The sequence below is a fragment of the Anolis carolinensis genome, chromosome 5 (genome assembly GCF_035594765.1).
Source record: "Anolis carolinensis isolate JA03-04 chromosome 5, rAnoCar3.1.pri, whole genome shotgun sequence".
Lineage (NCBI taxonomy): Eukaryota > Metazoa > Chordata > Lepidosauria > Squamata > Dactyloidae > Anolis > Anolis carolinensis.
Genome location: NC_085845.1, coordinates 169,405,121 through 169,426,896, shown reverse-complemented (window position 1 = coordinate 169,426,896; position 21,776 = coordinate 169,405,121). Strand labels below are relative to the sequence as shown.

The 21,776-nt window shown below is 39.1% G+C and overlaps 1 protein-coding gene across 1 annotated transcript; it reads left to right on the top strand.

The window, feature by feature from the left end:
* The first annotated feature begins 1,834 nt into the window (after window positions 1-1,834).
* LOC100559332 (cytochrome P450 2D14) lies at window positions 1,835-21,390 on the top strand. The gene is made up of 9 exons (XM_062981002.1): window positions 1,835-2,949; window positions 4,398-4,569; window positions 5,824-5,976; window positions 6,717-6,877; window positions 9,961-10,134; window positions 14,291-14,432; window positions 14,624-14,811; window positions 16,915-17,056; window positions 19,241-21,390. Exons 1-9 carry the CDS (start codon window positions 2,713-2,715, stop codon window positions 19,417-19,419), a joined length of 1,548 nt encoding a protein of 515 aa, XP_062837072.1. The 5' UTR covers window positions 1,835-2,712; the 3' UTR covers window positions 19,420-21,390.
* Window positions 21,391-21,776: the final 386 nt, after the last annotated feature.

The following is a 21,776-nucleotide window of genomic DNA, read 5'->3' as shown; positions in this document are numbered from 1 at the left end:
AGTCTGACAGTTGGGCATGTTGGGTCTATGTGGTCCAGATCCGTTGTCAGTGGGTTCATGGGTCGTAGGGGTTATGTGTGTCAGGTTTGGTCCAGCTCCGGCCTTCCTGGTGGTCCCAGTGGTGTTTTGGATTACCAAAGTGTAGGCCGAGGCTGTTAACTCTCCCAGAGCTAGCTTCGTTCTGAGGAGATAAGTAGGCCGAACGAAGCCAGTTGGTAGTAGGTTTTGCCTCAGCGGTCCCATTGGCCTGTGAAAGTGGAGGCCAATCAGAAAGCTGGCCAATATTCCGGCCAGCCAATCAGAAAGCTGATCCATATTCCGCCAGGCCAATCAAAACGTGAGCACATACACCGCCCGACCAATCAAAACGCTGACACAAACATACAAACATTCACTTTTATTATATATATAGATAGATATATAGATATATAGATATATAGATATAGATATAGATAGATATAGATGATATAGATATAGATATAGACTAACTTGGGGACCTGACGGTGCCCAGGTTATTAGAAGAAGGCACTTTTTTTTGGATGTTAGGAAATATCACTTAAGTTTGGTCCAGATCCGTTGTTGGCTGGGTTCAGTGCTGTCTAGAAAAGGGTGAACTACAACTTTCAGATTCCCAGGGCAATCACACCCAAACCAGGAGTATATGCACAGTTGGCATGTTGGATCTGTGTGCCAAGTTTGGTCGAGATCTGACGTCAGCTGAGTTCAGTGCTTTCTGGATGCAGGTGAGCTATAACTCCCAAAATCAAGGTCCATTCCCACTACCCCCTGTTGTATGTTCAGTTGGTCATGGGGCTTCTCTGTGCCAAGTTCGATTCCAATCCATTGTCGGTGGGGGTCACAGTACCAGTGAAGGTACTGCAAGTTCCATCATCCATGGCAAGTGTGGTCCAGATGTATCGTTGGTTGGGTGAACAGTACTCTCTGGATGTAAGTCAAGTACAAGTCTTGTAAATAATGGTGTGAATTCTCCCCTAACCTCTTGTTCAGTTGCTGATCAATTCCTCTGTTCTGTGTGTGCCAGGAAATGGTATGAAAGGGTTAAGGTAAAGGCGGTGGGCAGGGCCATGCGAATGAAGGAACCCTGGGATGTCCATTCTGGAGGAAAAACAGAACATCTAGGATGAAATGGGCCCCGCATGAAAGCCTTCACTTGGGTGGGGGGCTGCATGTTTGTAGCACTCACTATAACCTGCAAAGTCAGTTAAGGGAGTGACTTAGTGGCTCCACAGCACTGGGAACTATAGCCTGTTTGTGGAGGCTGGAGGCTGTCTGTGTGAACGGACGCCTGTGCCACATATACAGATACAGATTTTTCACTTTTATTATAGATATAGATATAGATATAGATATATAGATGAGGTATCAAAATAGTGGAATAATGTATCTGTGAAAATATATAATGGAAGTGATGTAATCTCAGATCATAATTCCTCCTCATAAATGTGATTTTGAAGTGCTTGTGGGTACAAATTTCATAGTAGCACAATCAGTGCATAAAACCCACCAGTTTTCTCCTTTTTCTTCACATCATTTTGGTTTCTTCCTTATGGAGTTATTTTGGCTAAATTGCAACACCAATCTATTGCTTGTGCCCAGATTTACAGAATAAAGATATAAAAACGTAGACAGATCCATACATGCATGATTAATAAATAGCACTAAATAAATTAATTAGCAAAAGGTTTTTGCTTCTTCCTCCTACAGATGCTCAGGAGAAAGATGAGATATATCCAATGTGTGAGTCTAACCTTGTGACCTGTTCATGAACCCTAACTAGTTTGACTGATACAGAATGAATTAGTGCTGGCATTAGATACTTCCTTAAAATTTTAATGGCTATTTTATTTAAATGATGACTCCCAGGATACACCCTGGAAATAATATGTTAATTACCTGCTTATTAAATTGTTCACTGACTACTAATTACGTAAGTTTAACATCCACAATATCACAACATGTTAATCTTCCGTGATGTAAAGTTATTTTCTGTCTCAATACCCTAAATCCTTCATGTTATTAGTTGAAGCAATCATAGGCTATCAATTAGCCACAATCTCTTGGACAGCAGAGATTAAATTTTTAAGTCTCTTAAATCTCTATAAGTTCTCCTCTCAAAAGGCAATGATGCTGCAAATACTTTTGTTCACATACACATCCACACCCTATCTTTGCAGAAATAGGCTGGAAGTGGGTTAGATATGATTAACTATTATGCCACTGCTTGATTGAACCATTGTGACAGGTGACCCCTATGGAGAAATAGGGCTAAGACGAAAGCCTTAGATGTACTCTGATAAGAAGAACATCATGAGAATATTCCACAACTGTTTAAAGGGATACAATACGGACCCCTTTATTAGACATATTTATTCCACGGACCCTCCTCCAAAAATATACTAGCAGGTTCAACTGCACTTCAGCTAACTTTCTCATCTGATGGACACAAATGGATAAACAATAAATGAGATCTACGCACTGACAAAGTTAGCCTACCAGACCATGTTGAAATCTCATAACTGTGTGAAATCCTTATGCAACCATTCATTGGTTGCATTGTTAAAGCACCCTTGTTGAGGCCACCCTATTAATAGAGAGACACTGCAGCAAGAATCTGACCATAAGAGAAGAGTATAAAAGCGTAGTAAAGGGTGGGACAAGTGCAATCTGCCCCATAGGGATTGATAAGGAAAGATGTGGACTTCAGTGGTCGCGATCCCAACGTCTTTCTCTTGGCTGTGGAGCCAGGTCTGTTGGAACAACCTCACAATGTTGTTCATTTCTGTCAGTCTGCTTGCTCTTGCCCTGCTGTTGGATTCTATGAAGAGGAGGAAGAGATATCGTCGCTATCCTCCAGGACCTACCCCTCTGCCTTTCATTGGGAACTTGCTAGAGTTTGAAAGAAAAAATCCACACAACAGCATTCTACGTGTAAGTATTGGCATACCCAGTTTTCCAAGTAAGGCATCCTATGGAACAGGCATGGGCAAACTTTGGCTTTCCAGGTGTTTTGGACTTCAACTCCCACAATTCCTAACAGCCTACCTGCTCATAAATGAAACATAACCTGTATTATTTGATACCAGCACTGAGGGCATTACATTTTATGGACTGTGACAGTTTTAGCCTGATCCAGGATCTAGGAATGGTCATACCTTTGAAGATTATATAGAAAAGATTAGAATAACCACAGCAATGTGATGAGGATGACATAGGAAAAATATACTCTTTAGTAATTCATAATTGGATCATAGCTTTCTGGAAGAAGCAAGAAGGGTCATTCAACCCATATAAATATATACACAAAGAATCACATAGTAGATTTGTTGTAGCTTCCTCCATGTGCTCATTGCATCTTCACAGATGTACAATTTCTTGCAGAACGATCCAAATGTTGTGAGATGAGTGAGAGCAAAGCTGCTGCTGACATTGTTTTTGTCTTGTGAGGCTGCTTGGGCCACTCATTCTTGCTTCCCTCGTGTCCAAAATGGACTTTTTTTATACACTCACAAAATTGACCAGAGAGTGGCCACATTTCTTCCATATCTTTGAGAACTAGAGACTTACTCTTTTTTACTGGGCCAAATCTGGGCCAAATGATGGTCCAAAATGGGCACCAGGTAGCATGGTTGGAATGTGGAGTAAAATTCAGTTATTCAGGTGATGTAAAATCCCCAACATAAGTTGAATTAGAAATGGGAATTATGAAGCTTTCCAAATGTTGTTGGGCTGCATTTAATTATTGGGATGGATTTAGAACATAAAGAGTAAATATGACTGTCTAAATCAGTGGTTCTCAACCTGTGGGTCCCCAGGTGTTTTGGTCTTACAACTCCCAGAAATCCCAGCCAGTTTACCTACTTTTGGGATTTCTGGGAGTTGAGGGCCAACACATCTGGGGACCCACAGGTTGAGAACCACTTATCTAAATTAACTGGACTCAGAAAGAGGGGATGTTACCTAATGTATAGGTTATTGATATCACTGTGGAGTTTCTGGATATTGTTGCCTTTCAGAATGAATTTGCCTATCTTTTTTTTTACTGCTTTCCCCTTTGTTTCCTCTTTTTGTAAAATATCTGTTAATGAGAGGGAAAGACAAATAGCAATGACTTCACTGGTATGGATAGGAATATGTGTGATTCACCAAGGGAAGCTAGCTTTAGAAAGGGCTGATGACATTCTTAGAAATCTCTGTCTTTTCTATTTCTTTTCTTTAAATTAATATTGAAGCTATCTTTGATAAAGGATTCTAAGTTTTAAATATAGCCAATCTTTTTGGCTTTTACAATATATACTGGTTACATTGTTTGGGCTTCTCTGTGTTTTTCTTCTGTATTTTAAATTGATCCCCCCCGGCTTTCTTCTTTTTTGTCACAGATGGTGGAAAGATATGGACCAATCCTATCATTCCAGGTTGGATGGAAAAAATTTGTAGTACTGAGTGGTTTCCAGACAATAAAGGAGGCACTGGGACAAAAAGCTGAGAACTTCACCGAGCGATCATCAGTACCCTTGATGGGCATGATAGGCCGTGGAAAGAATTGTGAAGGCAAGTCTTCCTTATGCTGTGATGGAATCAACTATATATGGTACAGCAAAATGAGTGATAATTCCATAGCTAAAAATTGGTCTTAGCATAACAATATTGGTAGGCATATAGGTTGCAACAAGGGGGCAACTATCATCTGTTGACTGCATCAGCAAGAGCCAATAGGAAACTGAAAGTTACCTGGCAAGGCTAAGAGCTTGAATATTGTTTTCATCCTAAATATCTTGGTGTCACCATGAATTGAACACTAACATAGAGGAAACACTGCATGAACACCAAGCACAAATTAGATGCACGCAGTAACATCTTATGGAAACTTACTGGCAATACATGGGGTGCAGACCCAAAATTAATAAGAACATCAGCCCTGGCCTTGTTTTACTCAACTGCTGAGTATGCCTGCCCTATCTGGCACAAGTCTGCCCATGCGAAACAGGTGAACATAGCATTGAACGAAACATGCAGAATACTCACAGGATGTCTTAAACCTACACCTGTTGATAAACTCTACAAGCTAGCTGCCATCCCCCCCCCCCCCCGTACGACAGGAGGTTGATGCTAATTGTGAGAGAAATAAGGTTGAACACTGAAAGCCATCCACTGTGTCTCCTCCCAGTAGACTCAAATCAAGAAAAAGCTTCATGAGAACCACCACTCCTCTTGACGTTCCCCCACCAACAGCGAGAGCATCCCTCTAGGCAGCTAAGCCAGGAAATCCCATTTGGATGGCCCCCCACAAGGGTCTGCCTCCAGGGGCAAACCAAGAATGGGCAACTTGGAAGACCCTAAACAGACTCAGAAGCCGAGTGGGCAGATCAAAAGACAACCTGGCAAAATGGTACTACCTAAAAGAATCGGCCACCTTATGCAATTGTAGAGCAGAGCGGACAATTCCACATCTGTACGCTTGTCCGCAGTGTCCTGCCTCATGCACAGAGGAAGAATTCTGTGAGGTTACAGACAATGCGATCGCTGTTGCCCGTTTTTGGTCAAAAGATATTTAGCCACTTGTGCTCCTTCTGTATTTATCAGTTTTATACTAATGTATGTAACGCTTTTGATACTAAATAAATAAATCAGAAAGTGCAATATGACTTATTATAGCACAGGGAATGACAAGAGTTGATACATGACCGCTGCTCTTGTTGACTCAAAAAATTAAAAGTCATTATTAACATATCATTTTGAATATTCAAACAAAACATAGATATAATTTTCAAGAAAATGTTCACTTAATTATTTTATGTTTTTTAGGAGTTCTTGTGGCCTCATGTGACAATGGCTGGAGGGAACAGAGACGATTCTGTATCTCCAACCTGAAAAGTCTTGGAATGGGGAAGAAAACACTTGAAAAGAGAGTGTGTGAAGAAGCTGGATATTTGTGTGCTGAGTTGAAAGCTCAAGAAGGTACAAGTTAGTCTTGTGGACAAAGGGAAGATTTGGGGTGAATCTAAGACAGAAACATAGTTCTTATACCTTTGCTGGTAACAGGGGAGGATAATTCTGATTTTGAGCCATAGTGATGAAGAAGGAGGCCACATATGATTGGTGATACTGATCAAAAGGAAACTATGAAAATGATAAAATTGAGATTTTTTAAAACTTTTTTTTCATAAAGTGAATGTCTGTGAAAGTTAATAAGGGAATTCAGGTCAATACTTGCTTGTTTGGATTTGTTGTTGGGATTATGCCTGAATAATACTTTAATAATACTGAAGACCTGGTGGTGTCGGCAGGTTTTTGAGTGTCGGTAGGTTTTTGAGTAATTACATTGGACTATCGCCGATTTCTGGGCCTGAATATATTGCACAAGATTTCCCTAGCCTAAAATGATACATTTTAATATATTGGTTTTATGGTTCCCGTTCCCTTGATCTGGTCATGTAAGTGTGATTTATTGTTATAATTGTATTATTTTACTTTGTTTAATAATGTGTATTATTAATATGTAATGTTTGTGTTTGCTTTTATGACTGTAAACCGCCCTGAGTCCCATCTGGGAGATAGGGCGGTATATAAATAAATTATTATTATTATTATTATTATTATTATTATTATTATTATTATTATTATTATACTTTCTTGTGGTGGAATTGTGATAGTCCAACTCTTATTTGTTGTTGTTGTTTTTTTTATATCTCATATAGGTTTTCCTTTTGACCCACATGACTTCATTTACACTGCAGTTGGCAATATTATCTGTATATTAGCATTTGGTGATCGCTTTGAATATCACAGTAAAAACTTCCTGAACCTTCTGCATTCAACTGAAGAGTTCCTAAAGGGAGCAACCAAAATCTTGCCTCTGGTATTTTTCTGAGTTTGATTGATTAAAGGGGAACGGGTACCTGAGATTTGGTTGACATCCAGGTCACCAAAGTGGTCTGTCTGAATCAGTGTTTCACCACTGTCAAGACATAGATAATAACTAGTTTTTGGGAAAGATTTTGGGATTCTGAGGACTTAGACACGAACAGGTAATGACTGTCACCACTGAGTGTCTCTCTGGTCGGATCTACACTGCCCTATATCCCAGGATCTGATCTGCTTTGAACTGGATTATATGATAAACAGGTAATCTGAGATCAGAACCTGGGAGACAAGGCAGTGTGCATTTCAGCCTCTGTGAAGTTAGGAAACACAACACTGACATTCATTCCAAGACAGGGTGCAATTAGAGTGGATGCTTTTGATCAGTTTTTTTTAAAAGTAAAAACTTTATCTGGCTTTTTAATATAGTTTAGACATTAGTATTGTTGCAGTAATACATTGTATCATCCACCACATTTTAAACTAAATTGTACTCAGAGATAAAGAAAACATAGTAAACATAGTAAAAGAGCATAAATACTGTAATACAAAAGAGCAGATTTTTAATAATATATATTTATAATCACTAAAACTAAACTGCTGTCTAACTAGCCATTACAGCAGAACTGTCTACTTTTTAGACATACATCATTTTGTAACATAGTAATTGAGTTTTACTAGCAAACCAGAGCTTAAACCAATCCCTTATAAAAGATAATGACACATACATACATTTTAATAATGGAATGTATGGGGATAAAACATCTCTCATGAAAACCTTTCATTTATATTTTGAAAAATATGATTGCTTATTTCACATAGACATTTGCAGATGATACACAAATTTGTTGCAACATACAGTTTGGAAAGCTCTGCATTAGAGCCTATTAGAAACTAAAGTGCTTTCTACATTGCCTTATATCCCAGGATCTGATCCCAGATTATCTGATTTAAATAGGATTATAACAATCTCCACTACCAGATAATTTGAGATCAAATCTTAGGGTACAGGACAGTGTGGAAGGGGATTAAATCAAAGGCAAACACACAAACCTAATACATACCTAACTATAAACAATTACAGAGACAGTTCTACTAACTCAAACTCATTGCCTGTTGATTTTACCCTTTTACATCATGGTTGCCTTCAAAGAGCTGTTAATCAATGGCCATAAAAATCCATTGCTATATAGGGCAAACTATAATTTATTTACATAGTAAACAGTTCTATTTAGTTTTTACCTCATTTGGCTCCCCAGTTGTTATTGGCCTATAGCTCCCATCAGTTTTGATTATGTGCCTTGCATACTGGGAATAATAGGAATTGCAACCCAACAGCATTTGTAGCTCTGAGGTTGGGGAAAGTTTAAAGGACATTTTAAACATCAGACATTATATCCACAAGCCTTGTATCTGAATACAAATCCACTTTCCTGATTAAACAGAACAAACAGAAGCTTTCCAGATGTTACTGTATCACAACTCTCATCAGCTCTAGCCATGTCAAATGATGAGGCATACAGGAGTTGTAGTCCAGCATCTGGAGGACCACATAAAATGCCAGGAGGGTGGATGTTGCTGCAGGCCTAGAGTTGGACAATTGTGCCATATCTATCTATCTATCTATCTATCTATCTATCTATCTATCTATCTATCTATCTATCTATCTATCTATCTATCTATCTTAACCACACATTTAACATTCAGTTGATTCATATATCCTACAGTGGATGTTTGTCCCCACTGTTGCTGTGAAAAAGTAATAAACAAGTCCCAATCTTTCTTGAAATTCATCAAGGGTTACTCCTTAATCAGCATAATCAGTTTGTCCATCTCATCTATTTTATTTATTTACTACATTTATATCCTGCTCTTCTCACCCCGAAGGGGAGTCAGAGCAGCTTACAAATCAAATGAACATACAATATATTATTAGCATAGCACAATATAAGCATTAAATTACTATATTGTACTATATCATTATATGGTGATATTATTAGTAATATTACATTTAATATATTATATATAATTAATATTATTATATTGTATTATTAGAAGTATAATATTGTATTCCATTATAATATTATTATCAATATTATATGTATATACAATATATAATATATTTATAAATTATTATAAATGTTATATATATGTGTGTGTGTGTGTGTGTATATATATATATGTATAGCATAGCATGTTGCTAAGGCACAGGAGACAAGCTGGAACTATCTTCCTGGCTCTCAGGTTGGTATGATGTCTTCCTGCTCCCCTGTTCTTCACTCTTGATAAAATAATCAACAGGTCTTGATGAAATATTCATCTACCGGTATGTGCAGAATCATGTATGATTTTTTCCTTAACAATTTCTACCAGCATCCTATGTATGAATTAATTATATATACGTTTTTAAGGTTTTATAATGTGTTTTAACAATGTTATTAATAGATCTGTTATTGTTTTGTTTTTATGATTGTATTTTGGGCATTAAATTTTGCCAATTTTTGTAAGCCGCCCTGAGTCCCCTCGGGTGAGAAGGGTGGGATATAAATGTTGTAAATAAATAAAATAAATAAATATTTGAGTCCAGTATTATTTGCAGCATCCTATGGACTTGAGTCCAGCCTTTTTGCAAGACTACCACATATGTTAAAATGTCCCAATATTTTTTTCACATTTACGAAATTTACTAGAACTGCCTTTGTACATCTTTGTACATCTTAGAAAGTCTCTCTGATGTGCTATCCTCCAGAACAACATTGATTATTATAATAACCTATGCTAGGAGAGATCAAGATGGGAATGGAGATAAAACAGATGTTGTCAAAAGTGTTGCACAAATGCATTATTATATAGATTGCTATCATCATCATTAACAATTTTAGTGGTGAAGGTGATGTTGAGAAACAGGATAAGGAACAGGAATAAAATCTAGATAAAGATGCTGTGCATGAGTATGAAGAGGTAAGTATTTAAAAACTTTCTCCCACCATGCAATGTATTTTCAAGCAAAATATCTGAAAAATATTCCCATTTGAGAAAATATACTCATGTACATTTTTTCCCCTTTCATTGCTTTATCAGTGTCTTACTTATATATCCTGGTTTTCCTATCTTCCTGGACCTCAACAAAAAATGAAGAAAGACTGGGATGATTTCAGTACAATTATAAAAGAGATTGTGAATGAACATAAGAAAACGAGAGACTCCAACAATCCAAGAGATTTGATTGATGCATTTTTGGATGAGATCGAAAAGGTAGGAAAGTTTATATAGAAAAGATTGTCTGTCATTTTGTATAACTTAAAAAATTCCAGAAAATTATTGATAAAAGACTTGGTTGTTCAGTTGAATTATAGAGTCACAGTCAAAAAGTGAACATTCCCTATTATAATCAGAATGAGCAGGTGAGGAGGGGAAATAGTTTCTGGTGCTCATGCTAAGAAGATTGATTTGATAGAATGGGTTGCTGATTCACAAATAATAAGTCACCCTGTACCTGTACCACATATCAGCAGAAACATATAGAGCTAAACTATCTTTTTGACAAGAATCCTATTCTGCTGTTGTCCATGCTTCAGTATTTTTCCCATTTAACTCCCTTAATTTATACCTTAAAAGTGAAAGTTTTTTATCTAATAAAGGGGAGGAGAGAGGGTTGTGAGGTTTTAATATTTGCATATTTGTATATTTTAAATGGTATGCTGATTACTGCAGCCAGGAAATTAGAAGACGTTTACTTCTTGGGAGGAGAGCAATGATCAACCTCGATAAAATAGTGAAGGGTAGAGACATCACACTGCAATGAAGGTCTTTTAAGGCATATCTTCCCCTGAAACGAGAGTGGGAAAGACAGATTTGTACTCACAAGCATGTTTTTTTAAAATAATAATAATAATAATAATAATAATAATAATAATAATTGCATTGCAATTCTCTTTTTATATATTTTAACTCCAAAAGAAAGACTCTCTGTTGGACTTTTCTTACCTTTTCAAAACAATATTACAAGTTTCAGAATGAGAGAAAATTACATTTGGAAACTTACTTTTAAGAAAGGAAGATTATGCTTTGTCTGACAATTCCCTGTGTGACTAGAATCAGATTGAAACGAAATAATACTAAACTGGTCCTTATCTAAATTATCAAAGAGCAACATTTGGTGATAGAAAGTATAAGAATTTAAAATAATACATTTTACAAGGAGCCCACCATGTAGCTGTAGCTATATTTTCCCTTTTTTTAGTCCTAGATTTCAGACTTCCGCAATTCCGAGGTTTCTCCTTTTTCAAGAAAAAAAGAAAAAGAAACCATAATGGGCGGAGACTACACTTGCCTGTGTGATAGCTCAGAATGCAGACAATCACTGTAAAAGCTGACAAAAGTACACCACATGTGATAGGAGTGAATATATTATGTTTTCGTCAGGGGAGGCCCTCCAGTCGCCACTGCCTTTATCCCAGACCCGCCTTGTAGGAACAAGGGAGAGGGCCTTTTCCGCTGTGGCCCCCCGTTTGTGGAACTCATTGCCCATTGAAATCAGGCAAGCCCCCACTCTTTTAGACTTTAGGAAAGATCTAAAAACATGGCTCTTCCGATGTGCTTTCGGAGAGTAACTGTTACACACTTTTTTGTTACTCCCCCCATCATCTATCCTCCAGACTGTTTGCTATTTTATGTCTCTGCTCCCCGTGGTTTTATTCTTATCTTTTTCTCACCCCAGGTTTTAATTGAGTGTTCATGCGGCCCGCCCTGTTATATTGCTTTTTTGATTTTGTGTTGTACTGTACATGATTATTTTTGTATTGTTGTAATTGTATTATGATATGTTGTTTTTATATTTTGCTATATTGTATTGTTCTGGGCATGGCCCCATGTAAGCCGCCCCGAGTCCCTGTTGGGGAGATGGTGGCGGGATATAAATAAAGTTTTTTTTTATTATTATTATTATTATTATTATTATTTCCTTATAAATGGACCAGAACAAAGCACTACGGTAAAGAAGACAATTCCTTTGCACTTCCCCTCTCCCCATGGGATAAGATTTTAGGGATAGAAGGTGAACTTTAGAGTTAGTTAAAGAGTAACAATGCAGAGGAAATTACCACATTATATTATTGTTTGTTTTGTAAGAAAACATACAAAATTATGTGCTACAATTCCAGTCCAAAAAAAAAAAATAACAGACTGGAAACTTTTGCCAATAGTTGTTAAAATCTAGTTGCATAAGTTCTTCCCTCTGAAGTTCCAGACCCCTGGAGGGAACCAGGGTGCAGAGTTTAGGCAGAACGGTAGAGGCGTCCCAGGAGGATATGGAAGAAATGGCAGCTTTCTGACAGTAGATCAGGGATGTCCAACCTTTTGGAAGAATAATTGCCTGGGGCCACATGTAAAATACGCTAACAGTAAAGATAACTGATCAGCAAAAAGCAAAAGATATAATTTTCATGATATCTGCCACAACAGATAAGGAATGAAGTGTCCTCGCATAAGAATCCTAATTATATATAGTCCCATTCAGAGGGCCTTTTAACATTGTTGAGCAAGTCTTCCGGCAGAATTGTTTGCAATTATAATGTAATTATGGACAAGTCTCTGATATTTGTGGATGTCACATCCTCTGAGTATTCCATTCCATTGTTGTCTAAAATGTTTACATTTGTGAAGTGTGCAATTACCCAAAAAGATTTTGTATTGGGCCACATTCAAAGCTGTCCTCAGCCGCATGTGACCCATGGGCCGCAGGTTTTACAAGACTGCTGTAGATCTTCAAGCACAACTCAACCAAGGCCTTCAGGGTTCCAGGACAAACTTTGGAAATTCATCCAGGTTTTTATTTGTCAGGCCTTATGAGAGCTGCCTCGTTCCATTACAGATCCCAACTCAAAAGGTGGAAGGCACTAGTATACTGTAGCAATAGTCTTTCTTCCTTGATATAGGTTTCAAATATGGCAGTGGCCATCTTCATAAATTGACTTAATAAGGAACCATAAGGAAGGCTGAGCAAAGGGAGTTAGATGCTTTTGAACTGTGGTGTTGGAGGAAAATCCTGAGAGTGCCTTGGACCACAAGAAGATCCAACCAGCCATACTCCAGGAAATAATACTCAGCTGCTCACTGGAGGGAAGGATATTAGAGGCAAAGATGAAGTACTTTGGCCACATAATGGGAAGACAGGAAAGCTTGGAAAAGATCATGATGCTGGGGGAAAAGGAAGGAAAAAGGAAGAGGGGCCAACCAAGGGCGAGATGGATGGATGGTATCCTTGAAGTGACTGGCTTGACCTTGAAGGAACTGGCAGGAAGCTCCTACATGGGCTGGTCCATGAGGTCACAAAGAGTCGGAAGCGACTGAACGAATAAAGAACAACAACTCTGCCAAGAGAAGACTGGCCAGCCAGTGGCATTAATTACCCATTTAGTAAGCCACTCACACCTTAAGTCTGTTATTAGAAACTTTCTGAAGGCAAAGTTGCATGTAGAGCTCATATTGTGCTTGAAAGACAAGAATTTTCTCTGGAGCACCGTGTTCTTTTCAGGTGGGTCAATAAGGCACCTACATCTAGATGAAGCAGCTGTTGGCCCCCTAGTTGTTATACATGGGCCTGCAGAGCAGCCACTGCAGCAGTGAGTGGATTGACGTGATTTTGAAGAGCTTGGCTCTCTTGAAGCACAGCCTTCACAACTAAGTAGGAGTCGTTGGACTGGAAGAAAGCTATCCTGCTCTCGAGGTTGAAGTAGAATTCAGGGTGCCCAAAGTTCAAATGCCATAGGAACAGGAGGTATTCAGTATCAAACAATCCAGGGTCACGAAATTGCAACTCAGAACAGAGTCCAAACAACCAAGGTAGCAGAGTCAGCAAACAGTTCAAGAGTTATACATGTATTATTATTATTATTATTATTATTATTATTATTATTATTATTATTATTATTTATTATTATTATTATTATTATTTATACCCTGCTTTTGCTCCCCAAAGGGGACTCACAGTACGTACAATAGTGAGTCAGGAGTAGTCAAAAGGGGGACCAAAAGATTATCTCCAGTAATCTGACTAGAGAGAGTTGTGTGCTGGTAAAATCCACATTCTAACAAGTATTTAAAGAATGTGATTCACATCTGTGTGCATGAAGCCTTTAATTGTATTGATGGAGGGTGGTCTATGACAACTTTTGCTTTAATTAATGTTAAAATATCAATCAATCAATTTTCAGAGCATTCAATCTCTCTCTCCTTCTTCCCCCCCTCTCTCCCGCCCCTTCTTTTTTCTATTCCTTTCTTTTGGCTCCTTTTCTTTCCTCAAGTATGCCTTTCCACACTCATGAATACACAACTGTATATCACAAACATGAGCATTATGCAGCACTACACCATTTACGTTTTCATTATCTATTTCTTTAATGTCCTTCAGGCCGAAGGGAACACGGAGACCAGTTTCAGTGAACAAAACCTCATTCACCTTCTTCTTGATATATTTGCGGCAGGCTATGAAACCTCATCTGCCACCCTCATCTGGGGGCTTCTTTTCATGGTCCTTCATCCTGAAATTCAGAGTGAGTAACCATTTTCAGGGAAATTGGCATCCTTCCCGACATATGGATAGATGAGCCATATAAAATATCTTTCTTTCAATAAATTTATTTTTCTACTCAGAAATAAATCATTTGGTTTCTATAGTGCTTGTTCCCAAATTACGGAGAATATGATTGCAGCCTAATAATGCTACATGAATTAACCTTTTTAGAAAGAGTTCATGAAGAAATTGATACAGTGATTGGCAGAGTGAAATCAGTCACGATGGAAGACCGGTCAAGTCTACCGTATACTACCGCCGTGATCCATGAAATTCAGCGTAATGCTGATATTGTACCAGTTGTATTTCCTTATGTGGCATGCAATGATACTGAAGTTGGAGGGTTTGTCATCCCTAAGGTAGAGTCATTGATTTTTATTTTTTGTTTTTTTAAATCACAGTTGCAAAATCAAAGTTTGATTGATGCTTGATGCCTGCAATGAGCCAGAAACCACATTCAGCTAAATTTCCTGACAGCATTAAATAAAAAGGCTAGAATTCATATGGGGATATTATATTTATGCATCCATTACGAATGGGGTATGGTGACACTTAAATATCTACTTCCTTTGTAGTGTTATAGGACATTAGAAGAGCTTAGTTAATGCAGAATTGTTTTTGACCAAGAAATATATCACTGAGAGCTTATATATTCGGATTGATTTCTATGCCTCCATTTAATGGACTGTATTGCATTTGCAATGCAGCTTTACAGAATGCAGAAAGATAAATATAAAGTACAAAGAAAATAAGAGTCCAACTGCACCTGCTGGAGGAGACTGGAATAAATATGTTTCTTTTGAAAGATCGCAGTGAAAGCTTCTTCTCTCTGAAGTACAAATAGGAGTGAAAAAGAATGCACCTGGATCTGATAGTGGTCCCGTCTACACTGGCATATAATGCAGTTTGGTAATACAGTGTAACAGGAGAGGGGAAGTGGTCCTAGGGATGTGAGAGAATGCTGTTGGCCCCTAAGTCACCTCCACCCACAAATACTGTTTGTAACCATGTTGACAGGCCCCCCAGGCTGAAAGTCCTGCTGCTCAATGCCAAATCAGTAAATGGAAAAACAGCGGCCATCCAGGACCTAATCCTGGATGAGCATGCTGACCTGGCTTGCTTTACAGAGACCTGATTGGACGAAGGAGGGGAGCGGGTAAATCTCTCCCAACTTTGCCCATCAGGTTTCTGTGTACAGCAGCAGGCATGATCTGGGGCTGGGAGGATGAGTCGCAATGGTCTATAGGGATTCCATCTACCTGACCAGTCTAAAGATTACCGTTATTATTTCCCAAGCCATTGCAGCTACAACCTATTTGCCCGCCATTGTTTTCTGCTGATCCTCTGGCTCAAAGGGAAATAAGCCAACCAACTTAAAGCAGATGTCAAATCACAGAACAAGTCCCTAGAACAGAGCTTCCTAAACATTCCATGCCGTTTCCAAACTTTTTAGATATGCATTATTTCACAACACAGTCATTCAGTGTTACTAGCAAACTAGAGGTTAAAACAAACCCTTATAAGAGATATAGACACATACATAAATTATCATAATGAAATGTATGGGTGCCCAACATATCTCATTAAAACCTTTCATTTTTATATATATATTTTAAATAAAGGATTTATTGCTTATTTCACAGACTCAGAGGCGCCCTGTTATTTATTTATTCTTTATTATTTACAGTATTTATATTCCTCCCTTCTCACCCCGAAGGGGACTCAGGGTGGATTACAATGAACACATATATGGCAAACATTTAATGCCAACAGACAAACAACATACAGTAAAGACAAACACAGAGGCATTTAACATTTTTTTTCCAGCTTCACGATTCCGACCACAGGGGGAGCTGTTGCTTCACTGTCCACTAGTGGCTGTACTTCCTCATTCCTTTCCTCGTGTTTTGCTGGCAGTTTTATGATGTTGTAAATTAGTTAAATTAGTCTCCCGCATAAAGCATACCTAAATTTCCCTACTTGACAGATGCAATTGTCTTTCGGGGCTGCATAGGTCAACAGCAAGCCGGGCTATTTAATGGCTGGGGGCTTAACCCAACCCGGGCTTCGAACTCATGACCTCTCGGTCAGTAGTGATTTATTGCAGCTGGTTACTAGCCAGCTGTGCCACAGCCCGGCCCTTATGTCATGTTATGTTCACATGACACACCTACAAAGTGCAGGTGACACACTAAGGTGTAGCGACACACAATTTGGAAAGCTCTGCTCTAGAATAGCAAGTCATCCAGGCAATGTGTTTCTACTCCCTTCACAAATTGCTGTTTAGAAGGACCATTAATGTTTCCCACAAAGCTCTTGTTTTAAAACAGTACTCTGGAAACACAGACAGCTCTTCCTTTTTAATCTTTAATCTAATTGTTGATTAGATTCCATTGTGATAAAAGAGACATCTGATATTATTATCACACAATTCTAACCTTTTTGTTTCTATCCCATATTAGGAGACAGTGGTCCTTAATCATTTGTCTTCTGTGCTGAAGGATGAAACCATGTGGGAGAAGCCACATGAATTTTACCCAGAGCACTTCCTCGATGCAAATGGGCAATTTGTCAAGCGAGAGGCCTTCATCCCTTTTTCTCTAGGTAAATTCAAAAGAAGGATAGCTGAGATATAGAAAGGAAAAAATTAAATTGGTGGTATGGTAGGTGGCCCACTTTCAAAGGACTTAAAGACACAGGGTGTGAAGCAGAAAATGCAATTTTAGTACCTGAGAAAATGCGTCTTTGGGAAATCACCTATAAAGTCACACTGGAAGACATAGATTCCTAGAGAGATGTTCTCTCTAAGGTCCCTTCTACACATGCATTAACACCTGAAAGAAAACGGTTGAAAGGGTTAGTGGCTAAATGATGTTTAGCCAAAGTGCGGGAGGAATCAGGTTAAGGGTTGGAAAACACATGTTTAAAAGGTGCCCTTTAAACCTGATTCTTCCTGAAAAACATACATCTCTCAATGCCTGTGCATCCCAGCAGTCATGGGAAATGCGTGCTTTCCTTCCCTCCTCCTGTGTGGAATCTTCCACAGCACGTGTGTTTCTGAAAACCTGACAACAGATGATTAACTGATCAGCTATCAAACGGAGACACAGGTGGCTCAGGGAAGTACAAGTGGAAAGCAAATACAATTCTCTCAAATTCTGTCTTTTACACTTTGTAATGTTAAAAAGAGCTTGAGTTAACAATTGGGGGAAGCAGAGATCCGATGGATTTTTTTTAAAAAAAGTGTTCCATTATGTACTTGACCTCATATGCGCATATGCACATCTCTGGAGTGAATTTTTTTTAAATACTTCTACTGGATGTCTCCTTTCTGCCCTCCATTCTAATCTCCTTCCAAAAAAACTGCTGTGAGGATGTCAGGGGACTATGCAACAGGACTGATAGGTCTGTGTTTCGACTCCCTTTGATATCCCACATTTAAAAACCCCATTTCTTTGTCCCACGTTGTGGAGCTGTCTGGAAGCACCCTATGAATCCATAGTCCTCAAGCAGATCTCTGTGGTCAACTTTCAGTAGAAATTGAGCATAGAATCTCATTGCTGGACTAGATTCCTAAAGAGTCTGTATTAATCAAATCCGCAATCAATGACACAAAAGTTAAGCTCACAGTAGAAAACTAATTGTATTGATTGCTGTTACGAAGATTTAAGATAGTGTTATTCAAGTTATGAAATCCAAGATAATTTTTTCATGATTATTTGCTTTGAGAAGAAAGAGTATTCTGTATACCTATGATGGCGAACCTATGACACGCGAGTCAGCACTGACACATGTAGCCATTTTCAGTGACACGCAGCTGCATGCGGCCACATACATAGAACCATAGAATCATAGAATAGTAGAGTTGGAAGAGACCTCATGGGCCATCCAGTCCAACCCCCTGCTAAGAAGCAGGAAATCGCATTCAAAGCACCCCCGACAGATGGCCATCCAGCCTCTGTATGCAGACCCATACAGAGAAGTATGGGTCTGCATGCCGAGAAGGACGTTTCATCCTCGGCTCCTGGACAGCCAGGTGCAGTAGCTGAGGATGAAACATTTGCTGTATTATAGACACTCTGTGCTGGTGGTCTGTAGGCCAAAACAACAGAACCCCGGCACAGAGCGTCTAGTTGTGGGACTTCCGGTTAGGCCGTTATGGGATCTTTGACCTCACTTTTGGCCGGTGGAGCAGGGAACAGTGGAATGCTGCGGGGGACGCGTCTCTGGGGCCCTGTGATCGCCATTACCAGCAACCACATAACCACAGCAACCATCATCCAATTCAGCAAAAAAAGTCACTAATAGGCAGGTTAAAGAATTCCTCCTCCCCCTCACTTATCTTAGTTCACGGCACCCCACATAAGTTAAAAAACATCAAGATCAACAAAAGAAACTGACTGACGGATGAACGAAGACGTCATTAAGTAGGTAAATTAAATGATTAGTTTTTGGTTTATTAAATATAGTTATATATTACAATTCTACATTTTTTATTTAAACTATAAATATTGCGAAATTATGTTTTCTTTCTTGAAGTGACACACAACGCGAGTTATGCTCGGTTTTTTGTCGAATTTTGACACACCAAGCTCAAAAGGTTGCCCATCATTGCTGTATACCATGGTGATAAGATTGCATCTTGGAGGTGGCATATGGCACCTATGACCCCACTTTAGAGGCTTCAAAGCATCCAAAATGAAACTAAGAGGGAGGATGGGAAATAGATTCTATAGTGTTCTTCATTTTTTTCTCATGCAGATAATATTCCATTTCTATTTCCCATAGGTCGCCATGCTTGCTTTGGAGAACCTTTGGCTAAAATGGAGCTCTTCATCTTCTTCACTAGCCTCATGCAACATTTTACTTTCAGCATTCCTGAAAACGCCCCTAGACCCTCAGAGGAAAGGATATTTGGCATGGCAGTCTTCCCATCACCATTCCAGATCTTAGCATTTCCCAGATAATGGACGAGATCCTGTGATGTTGCATGTAGCACAATTTTTCGGCACATGGAATTGCCCTACAGCTTCCCTAACACCAGACCCAAGATTCACCCTGCTGTTCTGATAGACCTTCCCCCAGCTATTCAATTATTGGAAAAGAATGGGGAGGATCTGAGAAACATTTGACAAGTTCCCATCATTAAATTAAAGGACATCTTATGCTAAGGTCCGCAGGGGTTTTGTGGACTTCTGAGTAGATGATGTCAACAGTCCGCATCTGGCTATGGGAACAGGATGAGATACTTCTATTATCATCTCCAGTTTCCACCAGCAGTAGATAAGGATTGGTTTCAGAATAACTCAGTGAATCATAGAATCATAGAGTTGAAAGAGACCTCATGGGCCATCCTGTCCAACCTTCTGCCAAGAAGCAAGAAAATCACATTCAAAGCACCCCCGACAGATGACCATTCAGCCTCTGCTTAAAAACCTCCAAAGAAGGAACTTCCACCACACTCCGGGGCAGAGAGTTCCACTGCCAAATAGCTCTCACAGTGAGGAAGTTATTCTTAATATTCAGGTGGAATCTTCTTTCCTATAATTTGGAGCCATTGTTCCACGTCCTAGTCTCCAGGGCAGCAGAAAACAAGCTTGCTCCCTCCTCCCTATGACTTCCCCTCACATATACATGGTTATCATGTCTCCTCGCTGCCTTCTCTTCTGAAGTCTAAACATGCCCAGCTCTTTAAAACAATAAGTTGTAGTTATTTTAAGCATATGTTTTATGTTTTATATTTTATACAGTATTTACCTGGTTGTAATACATTTTTATATGTTGTTGTTTTAATGATGTGTCGGCATCGAATTGTTGCCAATTGTACGCCGCCCTGAGTCCCTTCGGGTGAGAAGGGTGGGATAGAAATATTGGAAATAAATAAATTTACTTGTTAAAGTTAACAATATTAAAGGTTAGTAAAATGTGCAGTGGTTTTTCTAATAAATAGCATTAGAAAATGTGTGCTTGGGCAATGCTGGGCATATAAGGTAGATATTAATAAATAGTTGTCTTAGGTAAGTCAGACTCTTGGCCTCAGAGAAGCGTGCAGACAATCCCATTTAGAATACATTCTTAAATTATTGCCTGGGGCAAATTACACATGTTTGACTGTGAGTCACATGCTCTCAGCCTCAGTAAAAGTTTTGTCATCACCTTCCCCTCTAAAATATGCTTTATTGTATTGATTGCCCCCTTGAATGGTAAAGAGGTGCTGGCCATGGATTTCAGGATTTTTTTAAAAAAATTTTTTTGCCTCATCCTAGCTTCATGCTGGGTCCTTTCATAGCCTAACCATCTAATGATACCAGATTTGGATTTTTTCTTGGAAGTCATAGTCTTTCAGCCTCAGAGCAAGGTGCAGACACACACACACACACATATCCACCTTCCAACATATAAATATTCATTAAATTGCATGCTTCCTTATTGGGTAGATGTTTTGACTGTAGCCTTCAGTGCTGTATTTTCTGCCTCATGGCGCCGCATTTCTAGAGCACTGCCCCTTAAACAATGGGTCCCGACCCCAAATGTAGGTGCAGCTCAATGTTAGTGTTGTGAAAATTTTGGCAACAGTAAAAGGTTTCTGAATGGCACCTAGAAATGTACATTAATCTGTTAATAACAACCTACTATAACACAGGCCGGGCTGTGGTACAGGCTGGTGAGCAGCCAGCTGCAACAAATCACTCTGACCAAGAGGTCATGAGTTCGAGGCCAGCTCGGAGCCTGTGTTTGTCTCTGTCTCTGTTCTATGTTAAGGCATTGAATGTTTGCCTTATATATGTGCAATGTGATCCGCCCTGAGTCCCCTTCGGGGTGAGAAGGGCGGAATATAAATACTGTAAATAAATAAATAAACCTGCAGAGTTTACAATAAACTCTGCAGAAATTGCTTCCGCTGTACTTAATAAAAAGGAAAATAAACTTTTTGGCAAGCCTTGCAAATGCTGATTTATTATCAGTAAATGCTTGATTTTTATATACTACAAAATGGCATCAAGGTAAGACGGACCTCTGTTGGGCTCCAGGGGGAACCTTTAATCTGAGCAAATCCAGCCTCGCTTGTGTTTCCTCCCTAGCACAGTTGCCCTGTACTGACAATTCAGTCTTTTGAAGGATGCCTTGCGGAGTCATTTGGGTGCAAGTTGAAGTGGGAATAGGGGAGAAAGTTTGATCCTGGATGAACACGAGGACTTGGCTTGCATCACCAAAACCTGGATAGATGAACCGGGGGGGGGGGGGGGGGGGAGACCACACACAGCTTTGTCCTCCGGGTTTCAGAGTGCACCGGCAGGCTAGGCATGTGGTGCAGGGAGGCGGG